The sequence below is a fragment of the Pipra filicauda genome, unplaced genomic scaffold (assembly GCF_003945595.2).
Source record: "Pipra filicauda isolate LSUMZ 115617 unplaced genomic scaffold, ASM394559v2 scaffold72_size3293161_pilon, whole genome shotgun sequence".
NCBI lineage: Eukaryota > Metazoa > Chordata > Aves > Passeriformes > Pipridae > Pipra > Pipra filicauda.
In genome coordinates this window covers 60,580-72,733 of record NW_024104898.1, presented here as the reverse complement: position 1 = coordinate 72,733, position 12,154 = coordinate 60,580, and the positions used below count along the sequence as shown (strand labels likewise).

At 42.5% G+C, this 12,154-nt stretch overlaps 1 protein-coding gene across 4 annotated transcripts in view; it reads right to left on the bottom strand.

Moving 5' to 3' along the window:
• The window catches only part of VIT (vitrin), a 53,733-nt gene that overhangs the window by 10,008 nt on the left and 31,571 nt on the right, over positions 1 to 12,154 (bottom strand). For 2 of the 4 annotated variants that reach the window (XM_027735181.2, XM_027735178.2), the window contains exons 10-14: positions 9,161 to 9,199; positions 9,021 to 9,077; positions 8,325 to 8,387; positions 4,759 to 4,806; positions 165 to 227 (exon numbers count right to left, since the gene is read on the bottom strand). In XM_027735181.2, the coding sequence (XP_027590982.2) occupies positions 165 to 227; positions 4,759 to 4,806; positions 8,325 to 8,387; positions 9,021 to 9,077; positions 9,161 to 9,199 (270 nt within the window). The remainder of the gene's footprint in view (positions 1 to 164; positions 228 to 4,758; positions 4,807 to 8,324; positions 8,388 to 9,020; positions 9,078 to 9,160; positions 9,200 to 12,154) is intronic. The other 2 variants (XM_039389492.1, XM_039389493.1) reach the window with 2 other exon arrangements.

Genomic DNA, 12,154 nt, shown 5'->3' with positions numbered 1-12,154 from the left:
GCAGAGAGTGCTTGCTCTTTCTCTGCAAAAGAAAAATGTGTTCTGGGATTTTCATAGGCTTTCTTGAAAACTTACCTTTTGCTATCTAATTTGAATGCATTCTAGCAATACGTAATTAATAATATGGTATGGCTTAATTATGAGATTAATTCTGGAGTACGTACTCTGGTTACCCTGGGAGATGGACTCCAGTGGCTTCGGGTTCAATTCTTCCTTTGAACTGAAGCCTAGAAAGAGAAACGAAAGGCTCCATCGGTGTGTGCTTAGTGACTGCCCTTGCTCTGTAAGGAAGCAGGCAACAGAGTGACTGCAGAGACCCCCTGGCCTGAGGATTGATGTGGGAGGGAATGAGGGTTAAACTCCTTGGAGCTTACCTTTTTCCACCTACATCACTCCCAGGGTAAAACAAGAGCAGACATTTCTCTCCAAACACCAACTTCGAATCCCCTTTGGGAGTCAGTCCCCTAACTGCCAGGGCTTGGGAGCAGCATATGCAAGTAGAGGGCTCCTCAGGAGCAGAGGCTGACAGCCATGGTGTGGGATGGTGACTTCCCAGCAGTTTACCCTCAAGAACTGGCACTGCCACCCCGCTGGCTCACCATGCTTTACAGTGAGCTGCACAACGCCTGAAGCAGATGAGCAACAGATTTAGCATGTTGCTTTTCTGTCCGGAGAGGAAGGCACAGGTAGTGAGTGACTCACCCCACTGTGTTATAGCTGGGGAAGCTCCTTGGGTGCCCCTGGAGGACTGGGTTATTTTACAAAGCACGAAAGAGAGAGGGTAAATGGTGTCAGAGAGATACAGTTAAGTCATGGAAAAGTCTCATGGGCTGCTAGTGGATTTTAGCTCAGGACTAAGGCGAGGTATTTGGGTGGTAGCGGCCTTGGGAACATGTGTTTATGTCCTTGTGAGATGCACTGATTCATAGGGCACTATTAGGCTGGCATCAGAAGGTCTGAAAATACTGAACTTCACTCATGACTTGAACGCCTGGCAAGTGTCTCCTACAGTGCAGTATCTCCCTTCCAAGCAAGGGCAAAGAGCTGTTCCTTTTCACTACAGCATGAAAAGATTAAGGGGATTTAGCTGGGCTAATCCTCAGAAGAGACATCAATGATCAGGCAAGCCACAAACTGAACGCTCACCAAGAAAAGAGTTGCTCTAAAGAACACCAGAACAGCTTATTATTTGTGTAAACAGCACATTAATTTTTATAAGAAAAGGAGGAGGAAGACTTCCTTAAAGTTTCATCACCAAATGAGAGTATTATGGACTTTGGAGACACAGTAAAAAGGTAACTTTAGAAAATGTGAGCTTAGTATAGAAAAAAGATGAGAAATTACTAGGTGCCACAGAGTTTGTCTCTACACAGCAGCCAGCCATAAGCAAGCTGAGCATGAGAACAGTGTATATCTAGGGACATCAGGGAAGGTTACCAACTGAATATGACGGGAGGTGTAACAACCTAAGCTGGTTGCTGAAGGTAATAATGACCAAGCCATATTAATGCAGAAAACTGCCAAGAAAATGGGGGGAAACACAAGCTCCACCTCCCTCTGTCACCACTCCTATTTCTATTTCAGTTAAGTCTAATAATCCACCCCTCATAATTGTCAAATATAACCTCTTTGAGTCCTTCTACCTGCATGCTGAAAGATGTGCATAGTTCTGTGTCAGGGGCCACATTTGTGGTAAGTCTGAGTATGCAGGACCTAGTGTAGAGCTGGCCTGCTGCCTGCTCCCCCACCAAGAGGCTATAGCACACTGCAGCATCCGTGTGGGACAGGTTGCTTTGGCTTCTCGGTTTTAAATTCAGCTGACAGTGAAGAAAGTTTCTGATGCAGAGACTATACAAACCCGTTAACAGCAGCACTGTGTGATTTCCCTCTCCTTTGCTTGTCCCTAGGCATCTGCTGTTGCCCTGTCACTAGAACAACAAAGCTAGCTGGAACCCCGGACTTGGCCTTGTACAGGAGCCCTTGTGGTAACCTGTGAATGAAATAGATGAAAGGTACAAAGAGTAGCCCTACTTTGTTTATGGCAAGAGCTAGAGGTTGCCTTGTGTGTTTTGTTTGAGAATATCCCTGGCTATGTCTGGCCAGGTTAGGACTTGTCTGAGGGCTGGTGTTGCTTTTTGGTGCTTTGTACGTGGTGCCCTGTGGTGCCTGCAGCCCCACATGCAACCTCCCTGTACTCCTGCCCAAGCATTGGAAAGGATACTTACTGAACAGGGAATAGGAGCTCTCCACCCATCCTGACACTGGCTCTTGTGACAGAAATGCCTTGACCCCACAGTTAGTGGAGCTGGCCCTCTTGTGCCAGAGCAGGCTAGACCCATTCAAAAGTGGGCTGGAAAGCCTCTTTTCTTGCACACCTGGGATGAGCTCCCAGGCAAGGAACAGGGGAGAGTGTGCCTTCCATGTAGTATGTGTTTGCCCATGGGAGGCCCATTTGGATGCGGGAAACATCATCAGGGAGAGGCAGAGTGGTGGTGCTGGGGCAACACTACCTGAGGCTGGGTGCTTGTTCCCGACTGAGAAAAAATCATGTGGAACAGGGGTGACACCAAACAGTTCTATCCAGTGACATTTGTGGCAGCAAACACTTCTGATCTCTCTCAGGCCTCAAAATCTTGCTGACAGGGACCAAATCTGCCTTTGGAGGAAGGGCACAAGGCAAATTTTGTGCAGGCTTATCATGGGTTTATCTGATGTGGAAGTTAAGGGCAACGTGACTTGGATCCATACTCATCCTATCTTTGTCAACCACATGGATGAAAATTATTATTGTTTTTTTTCTTTAAAACCTGAAAGAGTCATCAGCTTGCCTTCTGACTGTGTATGTTCCAATACAGTCTTTCATTACACAGGCATGTAATAGTTCTTCAGTAACAGACCAAAGCCACACTTCATCCTGCAGCCTGCACACTGCATTCCTCACATGTGCCAGCTTGGTACCCCATATGTGCAGTTCCTCCCCAACCTTGCCTTATCTGCAGAACAGAAAGTAGGAGGATTTAACACTGTGGTGAAATTAGATATTAACATATGCCATCCACTTTAGCAGCTAAATTGTATACGGAAGCTAAATCATAGCTTCAGATTATCTGCCTCATGCATTTATCTGCATCCAATAAAACCCATATTCCTTTCCCAGGCATACACCTGGCATTAGCTTTGTTGGTATAGAAAACTCAAGTGTAGGCAGTGCAGCATTTTTTGTTTTTATTTGCCAGTACAGTTATCAGTTCTTGAAGGTTGTGGGTCAGCTGGCTGATTTGTGCTTAGTGGAACAATAAGGTCACCCACCAAATGCTCTTCCCCAACTAATTGGGGAGGTGGTCAGTCTCTATGGGCCTCCCTGCTCTACCAGTCCAATTTAACGTTGGTATTTCCATGGGAATTTCAACTTGCTGCATGGGCAGTCTATGCCATGCTAATTAAAGTTCCCTTCACTGATTGTCACAGCTGTCCACACTGATTAAACTTCCCATTCACTTGAGTGAGACAGCAGTGTCTACATCCATGCCAGAAACAATTCCTTTGAAGTGACAATCTGAATTCATCAAACTTTATCACACTAGTCTATACTGGCACTTCAGTTTCTGAGAAACTATGAATACAACATCCCTTCTCCCATGCCCAAGCTTTCATTGCATTTAATGCAATCTGTCATTTTCTGCCTCAAAATGTCACTCTACACTGCAGCCCTAGAGCTGTAGCTTTTCCCAAATAACCACGCTAATGGCTTAAGCTACAGAGAATAGAAATGCTTCCTGTCTTTAGCTCAGGCAGCTGGAGAAGGGCAATCTGTTTGTGTTTGGGATGATGCAAATTTTGCCTCAACAGCTATCGCTGCTGACCCTGGATTCACAAGGTAATGCATATGGGTTATGCTGTTCATCATAGCCAGTGCAAGTATTAGTCATGCCTCAGCTTTGAAATAAGCAGAGTGTTCAAAGGAATGGCCTTTACAAGGGCCACCAGCACAGCCCTCTATAGCAAGAAAACTGTGATGGAAAAGATGTCTTATATTGAATGGTCAAGCCCCTTGTAAGAGAGAGTTCCATGTCATGAATTGGCCTGTATCTTGTGTAGTCTGCTTTTAGTGTTTCTGAGCAAAGGGAGCCCTTAAATGTTGAACATATAGAACCTGCGGTTCATAATGCTCTTGGTCAAGGGTTGCACAAGTCTCGGTCTTGTGGCTACTAGAGCCTGCTACAAATGTAGGGCTTTTTTCCCCTCACCAGTATTTATTAAAATATTATCACCTCCAGATTGCCAGTTTTTAAGGATAAAATGTCAGAAAATGTCAATGATACTCATTATTCTTTACATTTGACTTAAATCCTCCTTTTCTTATCTGAATGTCTTCCCTAAGTACATTGACATCAGAATAATCTGATTGCAACTCTAAACTGTGATCCCAGCTGTGACATTCCCAAAATACTTTGTCATTTACAAATGGATTTCAGTAGCTAGAACTCTTTTCCTGTAGTGTAGCTGCCAACTCTTTCCAGAACTCATCTGTTGTACTCCTGCTTTAGGCAGGAACTCGAGACTGATGCAAGCGCAGAATAATGTACTAAGATGTAAATGACATACCTTCCTTATAATTTTACATGCTGTAATTGCTTCATAAAATGAGATGGTTATCACTAGTGTCACGGGCTTGATGAATAAATAGATTTAGCTTTTCCCATGTGTGATGGAAACCACTTATTCCCTGACTAGTTACTGGATGTTTAAAATATTTACCTGTGTCAAAAAGGCTCAATCCATGTTTCCATGAGTCTGTTTCCATTGCTTTTACACATGAAAGAGAAGAAAAACTATGACTGAAAATAATGGAATTACTAGAGGTTACAGAGTTCTGACTTAATTTAGAAATGTCAGTTCATACAATGACTTACATTAACAACTTAGGAACTGAGGAAATCAGTAAACCTGGAAACCTTTATGCACACATTTCAAGCCATATTTAGGAGTCTTGTATCACTGCCTCCAGAGCTCTGATCTTTTTTTAGGGTTTTAAATACACCTCTTTAGATCTGTTTTGGTCTTGTTCCTCTAAATTACATTGATACTGAGGCACATATACTGACTTCAATATACTTTTACTTGGTTTAGGTTGTTTTGCACCGAAAATCTGCAAGTACCTCTCACCTACAGATTTCTGTATCCCCACAGCTCATCCAAACACAAAGAAGTTGCCTAAATATTGCTAGCCACTTGTCAGGCATGGATAACTTCATCAAAATTGCTGCTTTTATAAATAAACCCCAAAATATCTTTGTTTTTGAAGCCTGCTGCATCTCAAAAAGTGATGGGTAATCACCAGATGAATTCCCTTGCAGCTGACTAGGACAAGAACAGTTCCTGCGAATCACAGGAACAGAAGATTAACTCTATCAAACACCCGATAAGCTGCACAGAGCTGGAGCACTTTTGACTAGAGCCAATGGGTGAACTACAATGTAGGTTTGGAAACAGTAATGCATGGGCTTGCCAGTGTCCTCCAGCCTAGTGAAAGCACTGTTCTTGCCCTTAGGTTGCCTTTCCAGTGAGGAGCTATCAGCTTCTCTTTGGGAGGGAGACTTGTTGCATGAGACAGAGTAATGAATAAGATGTGCGGTGTCACTTAGGGTAGGAGGAACCCTGTAATCTTTTATTGTGGAGCTGCATATAGATCTGCCCATCTTTTCTCTTCTTTGTATGTAGGGATGTGAGTTGAAAGATCAGAGCAATAGAATGTGTGCATCCCATGTGTCACAGGTTTCTTTCTGCTGTTACCTCATTGACAGATAGTATCCTCAGAACACAGTCTCCTTTAACATCTCTGACTGTTTAAACTAAAAAAAGACAGACAGATGCTTTTCAGAAAGACAGGCAGATGCTGGAAAAGAAAAAAGACTGGGTTTTGTCAGTAGGTGCAATGCTGAAGTTTTTCTAGATTCACTCTTAAGAACTGCTTCAACTCAGACAGATGCTCTAGTCTGTCCAAATCCCTGTTGATAAGAGCTATTGCTTCTTCGACTAGTCTTCTCAATTCACCCATTTAGAACTTTCTCTGGTGGTTTACTTTCTTAATGAAGAAAAACACAAGATAAGTGCCAAGGATTTGTAGTGGTTGGCTGCAAATATAGAGAATATGCAACTTTCTGGGTGACCTGTTAATCCAGGGAAAAGCGCTATTTCTTGCATGTAGTCCTAGGTACATAACAAAGAAAGCTGTCAATGAAATGCATATCTGAAAGTAAAATGATTATTCTTTTAACTAAGGCTTTTTTGTTCCCCACTTGAAGATGCCCATTAAAACAAAGGACTGATTTTTAAAATACTCCAAGACTGGTCTTTAAAAAGAAGAAAAAGACACCATCACCACAACTCTTCAGTATAATTGCCTTGAAAAAGGCAATTTTGGGCTGAGTATGGGGTTTCAAGAGAGTTAATGTGTGTTGTCGAGAGCTTGGAAGAGTTGAGACCTTCTGAAGAATGCATTGAGAAGCTGCACAACCAATTGGTATGTCAGGGAAGGTGATTTCCCAGCACACCCTTTTGCTAACCTGAGCTGATGAGAGGAAGCTTCTCGACAGCATGGCCAAACCCCCAGAGCTGATCAGTGCTGTTTGCAGAGCAGCATGCACATACTCAGCAGGATCAAGAAGAACAACTCGCCTTTCCAAGAAAGAAGGACTTGTTCAGGAATTTCCTTTTGACTGTTAGAAAAATTTGCTGCTTGAGAGCAGCACGTCTGAGCTGCCAAAGCCTGGGCTGAAAAAAGGATCAGGACTCACTGGGAATATGGCAAGTATGTGTTTGTGGGGTTTTTCTTGCTTATTCTCTGATGAAGAAAACAGAATAATTGATGGTGGGTAATTTGTGCTTTGGACTCGCTTTGGGGGGACTGTAAGGTGCCTCAAGAGATTAGGTGAGGTCAAACACTGACTTTGATTTAAATAAGGCTTAGCACTATTCTCCTGGTTTTTTGACAAAGATTTGGTTAGCCTGAGAATTAGCCAGCACATGCTTTGGTCCAGATGTTAGCACTTTTTCCATTTTGGCCCTGCCAGAAAGGCAGATCTGCTGCCTCAGACTATCCCTACCCTTTATATGGTGTCACATAATTAGTGCATTGCCATGACTGACGTGTTTACAGGCAACATATTTACTCTGCTATTCAGCCCAGGAAAATAGTGCCCCCCTGTCTTCCCTCTAAAGGTGGGTACTGAATTTTGACAAGGGCAAACAGAATTGAAGGAGCACAAAAAATGTGAGATTAGAAAAAAAAGAAGTATCTGTGACATCTGTATGGCCAAAAATATGATAAAGACAAACACAGGTAGAAACCAGAAGGAAGAGAAGGGGAATGAAACAAGAAGGAGTAGAAAAGTGAGGGAACAGAGTAAATCTTAGGACGAGAAGTGTATCTATTTTAAATATGCTGCAACTTCTAAGTCAACTTCTAATTGTCATTTTGATGAGGAGATTGCTGGGTAAGCTTACTTGGCTGGTATTACCCAGAAAGCCCTACTGCATAGCAGCGTCCTCTAGCCTCAGTGTGAATGACCACATGGCTCTTTAATGTTGCAATACTCCTGTGCTTCCCCGATCTCACTAAAGCCCTCAGGGCCCCAGGGACACCTTAAAGTGCTGCAACCTCTCCCTCCTCGGTGGGTCTGGTTGCTCATGCTAGAGGTCAGTTCTGCCATGGTACAGCACTTGCCTTGGCCACTTGCTAACAGGGCTGCTTGCTGGTGAAGGATCAGTTGTGGCCAGGGAAGAAGAACAGTACAGGTAATGTTTCTACATTCAGTATTAAAAGGAACCTCTACCTTCACAATTAGTGTGCACATTCCTGAGATCCCCCAAATTTCTTTGGTTTTGGAGCCTGCTGAAAAACTGTCACAGAAAGTGATGTTTTGCTCTGAGTTACAGGCAGATGAATGCCCTTGCATCTGGCTAGGGCAAGAACAGTTCTTGGGAACCACATGAACAGAAGATTTAGCTCTATTGAAGACCTGATAGGCTACACAGAGCTGGTTTTTTTGTTTCTTCTTTGTTTCTTTGTTTCTTGTTTTGACTAACAAATAGGGAAAATTGCAAACACTTTGTAGATGTTGATTCCCACAGCCTGGAAGAACAGCTCACCGAGCTTTCCTTTGCCTTTTGCATTCAGGAAGCTGCTAGTTGGCATTCAGTGCATGAGTCTTGCCCTGGTCCTCCTCCAGGATACAGGAAAACAATCTGCAGTACAAGGGCTAATTTGGGGTTGCTAAAACTATGAAAGAGAGTGGAAAATCTGCTGCTAGCAGTTTGCTCACCTAGGTGGGCTGGAGAGCCAGCAGCCCTCTGGAAGGTGGCAACAGGCTCTTGGCGCTGAATACCTGGGTGATCCGACAAAGAGGTGAGAAGTTAGATGCCAGTGGGCAAGGAGAGAGAAGCATGATCACAAGGGATGCAGTGATCCCAAATTGCCTTTCTGCACATTTTCAAACCAAATGAAAAGGAAGATGGAAACTATGAATCTAAAAAAAAAAAAAAAAGAACTTAGAAGCTGAAGGAGGTTGGCAAAAGCAGTAAAATTTCAATGTTAGTAGGTGCTGCACAGTGCAGGTATTAGCTGGTGCACTGGAACAAGTGGTAGTGGGTCCTGGGATGCTGATCATGTTTAGGGCCTGAAAACAAGTCTCCTCTCAGGGTCAGGCCTTCATCCCACAAACTTACACAGACACGAAGTTCCTCCCTCATTTTGCAACAGCAAATATTATAAAAGACCTCTATAAATAGTTTTAGAATACTATGTTAAGAACAATTCTAAGTTTTATTAATTCAGTTTACTTTTTTCCCTACAGGTTACACTAGTGTCACACAATGACCAGTGTAATATAGGCTGTCACTACATCCTGCTATTAATATGGTTAGGAGGGAAAAACAGTGCATTACTGCTTGACTCAGTAGATGTGAGTTGTGGAAGTATCTACAGGGAGAATAATAGAGGAAGATTGTAATGCCTTTACCTGTATTGTGTCGTACAATATTCCTGTTACTTGTAGAGGTGGAAGTGCCCCTGAATGCTTTGAAAATATTGTATTGGTTAGCACATGGAACTTAAACCTAACATTTTCTAGTATTCTAGCAATACAAATCTCTGACATACCTGTATTCTGTCCTCTTCCTTGTGCAGCCTGAACCTGTCCTAAGTAGACAGCAAAATGGAAAATTGTGGTTTATGCCATGTTTGGTTCAGGATACTGCTACCTGGCTTTTTCACATAGTCTCATTTTCTAGCTGTCAGAGTTAATGCTTCATATATGAAGTTTTCATCAATAGACTTTCTCAGACGTTAACTGTATCATTTGAGCCTGCTTAAATAAAAGATTGCTTTGCTCTGTTTGTCATACAGATTAGCCTAATTAAGGTTCCCTTCAGTTGTGATTATTACTTATACGGGTCTCTGGTCTGCATTTAAAAGATTTGAAGTTACTTCTGTGGTTTGTTTTCCCTTATAACTTTCTTTCTCATCCACACTGGTTATCTATATGTTTTTCTATTTCAGAACCATCCATTTGTACTGGTTGTGTGAGGAAGGTTTTAACCCCAAACCCAACCCCCCCCCAGACCATTTACTACTCTTTCTGCAGAGAGCAAGCAGGCAGACGGTAAATAATGAGACAATGAAACATAATATGTGAGAATTTGTGTGTCTGAAATGTCTTTACACAGAAGGCTTTTTTTAAGGTGATTGGGTTGGGTTATTAAATTCACATTGTTCAAAAATACTAAAGGCTCAAAGCATTTGCAGATGAAAACCATGTCTTTAATCATGCCTTTCATTTCATTAATTATTCTTAAGAAGCTTGTTAACAAACTTATCCTTTAACAAGCCTTTATTCATTAGTTTTCCCAGAAAGATTAATTCCAAAGCTGGATGAAATCAGTGGGAATGTTCTAACTGACTCCTATGAACACTGGACAGGGGCCCACGAGATTGTTTTGTCAATAAGATGTCATCAATGAGACCATTTTGAAGGGTTGTCTCAGAAAACAGGAATTGCTGCTCCTTGGGAACTTGATATTGCAAAATTAGGTGACAGCAAATAGCTTGCTTTTGACCTAAACTTGAACCTTCCAGGCCACTAGAAGCCCTTTGATGGGATTTCTAGGAGCTCTCCTGAGAGACCGTGTAAACTCCAGATACCAAAGAGATCTTGTTTAAGGAAATAACAGGCTCATCTGCCAAAACTGGCAAGGCTTTTAAACTCTGTAAACTGGTAAGGCTTCAGATGGACCACAGCAAGACCAGGCCTGGTCAAACTGTGGCTTGGAAAAGTCTGTGTGTGCAGTAGTCAGTGTTGTATGGGATTGTGCAGGGCATGCTTTCCACAGGAGATCAGTATGTGCCAAAGTCGTGGTAGAAAATTAACTCTGAGCCTCAGAGCTTACCTTGTTTCACATTTGTCACAACACTCTTTACAAGGTCAGTAGAAACAGAGTACAAGGGGGTAAGAAAGAGATTGGCTCAGTATCCAAGTATTTTATGCCACTTTTTTAGTTAATTAACCCAACCATGTTAGCAACATGGATTTCTCTCTATACTCCTTTTGACTGTGCTGTGCCTTGAGGCCGTTCCCTTTTGCTGTACTACCCAAAGGCACGTTACCACCGGTAAGCTGGTTTCTGCCATGCTGTTGTTGACTGGGGCAAACACAGTTGTGGTAGAGGAGGAAAGGTTGGAATTGGACTTCCATGGTCTGAAAAGCTTGTTCTTTGTTCGAATCTGAGATGCCAGTGAGGCTGTGCCATGTGAATGTGCATTCATTAAGCAGAGCTCTGTGCAAGCTGAAGGCTGAGACAGGACTAGGAGAAGTCTGTAACAAACTGGGGATGGACAGTCACCAGGCAAATCCCAAAAACTGGGTTGAAAATTAAACTAGTTTTTCATTTAGCAGTTTTGCCCCATCAAGTCTTTAAAACAGGGGTTCTGCAATGGAGCAGAGTCTCTGATATTTTTCCTGTTTCTTTAACAAACAGAAGATAAAGGGAAAATAACAAGAACAGCCAGAACTAGGCAGGAGTTTTGCCCTTGCTCTAATGCTCTAATCTGCAAGTCCTGCTTTTGTTTGCCCCTATGAACTTCTGCCAGTACCGGTGGCTGGGAGTGGTAACACCAGAGCTAACACAACCATGTTCGTTCTGACTGTGCTCTATTTCATGGCTCTTTACTTTTGAGGTGTGTTTTGCAGGCAAACTACCAGTGCATGTTGAGAGGTATATCTGTGAGTCCCTGAGAGCCAACTTGGACAGGAGAACATTTGATTCTGTTTGGTCAAGCCAAACTCTGATTAAGATCAATGGCATCATCAGAAACTCTGGCCTGAATAATAGCAGCTCACAATAGAGCTGTCCCTAACTCTGATCACTTTAATCTTTTGGGAGTAAATGTATGTTTAGACTTCAGTAAAGAAGTGAAGAAAGATGGGTCCAAATTATAATTATATGACCATTGAAAGGCTTGGAAAATGGGAGTGCTTATTTGTTTGTTTTGGGGTTGTTGGTGGGTTTTTTTTCATTTTTTTGACTAAATGATTGGTCTTATTAAAGACAAATACAGCCTTCCCACTGATTTCAATATTGCCAAAACTTTACTCCTAACATGCATCTCTCACTGACTGGGGAATCTCAAACAAGGTTTTCTAATTGCTAGTAAAACCAGTAATGGCCTCTTCTGTGCTCAGCCTGCGGGAATAGGTAATAGAAAAGAAAGCAACATTCAGAACTAGGTTTACAGGCACATTAGGCACTGAATGATGCAGATTCCCATTGAATTTAAACCCCTTTGAATTGTTTTGTCACTTATGTAAATCCTGCCATACACATACCTACCTGTACATTTGTCTTGTAACCCCTCCTGCCCCTACCCTTACTCTGCATTCACAACTAAATTTGACTCAATGATGCTTTTCCTCCAGACCTGAATTACCCAAAAGATACCTTCCCTGCCACGTTCTTGGCTCTGAATTACTTGGCAGCAGAGATGACTGCAGTTTTGTACGCGAGAGCAAAGCTGAGCTGCAAGCACTCAGAAATGGCTATGGAGCATAAAATCTAATGATGGCCCAGCTCCCTTTTCACTCAAAAGCAATCATATCCC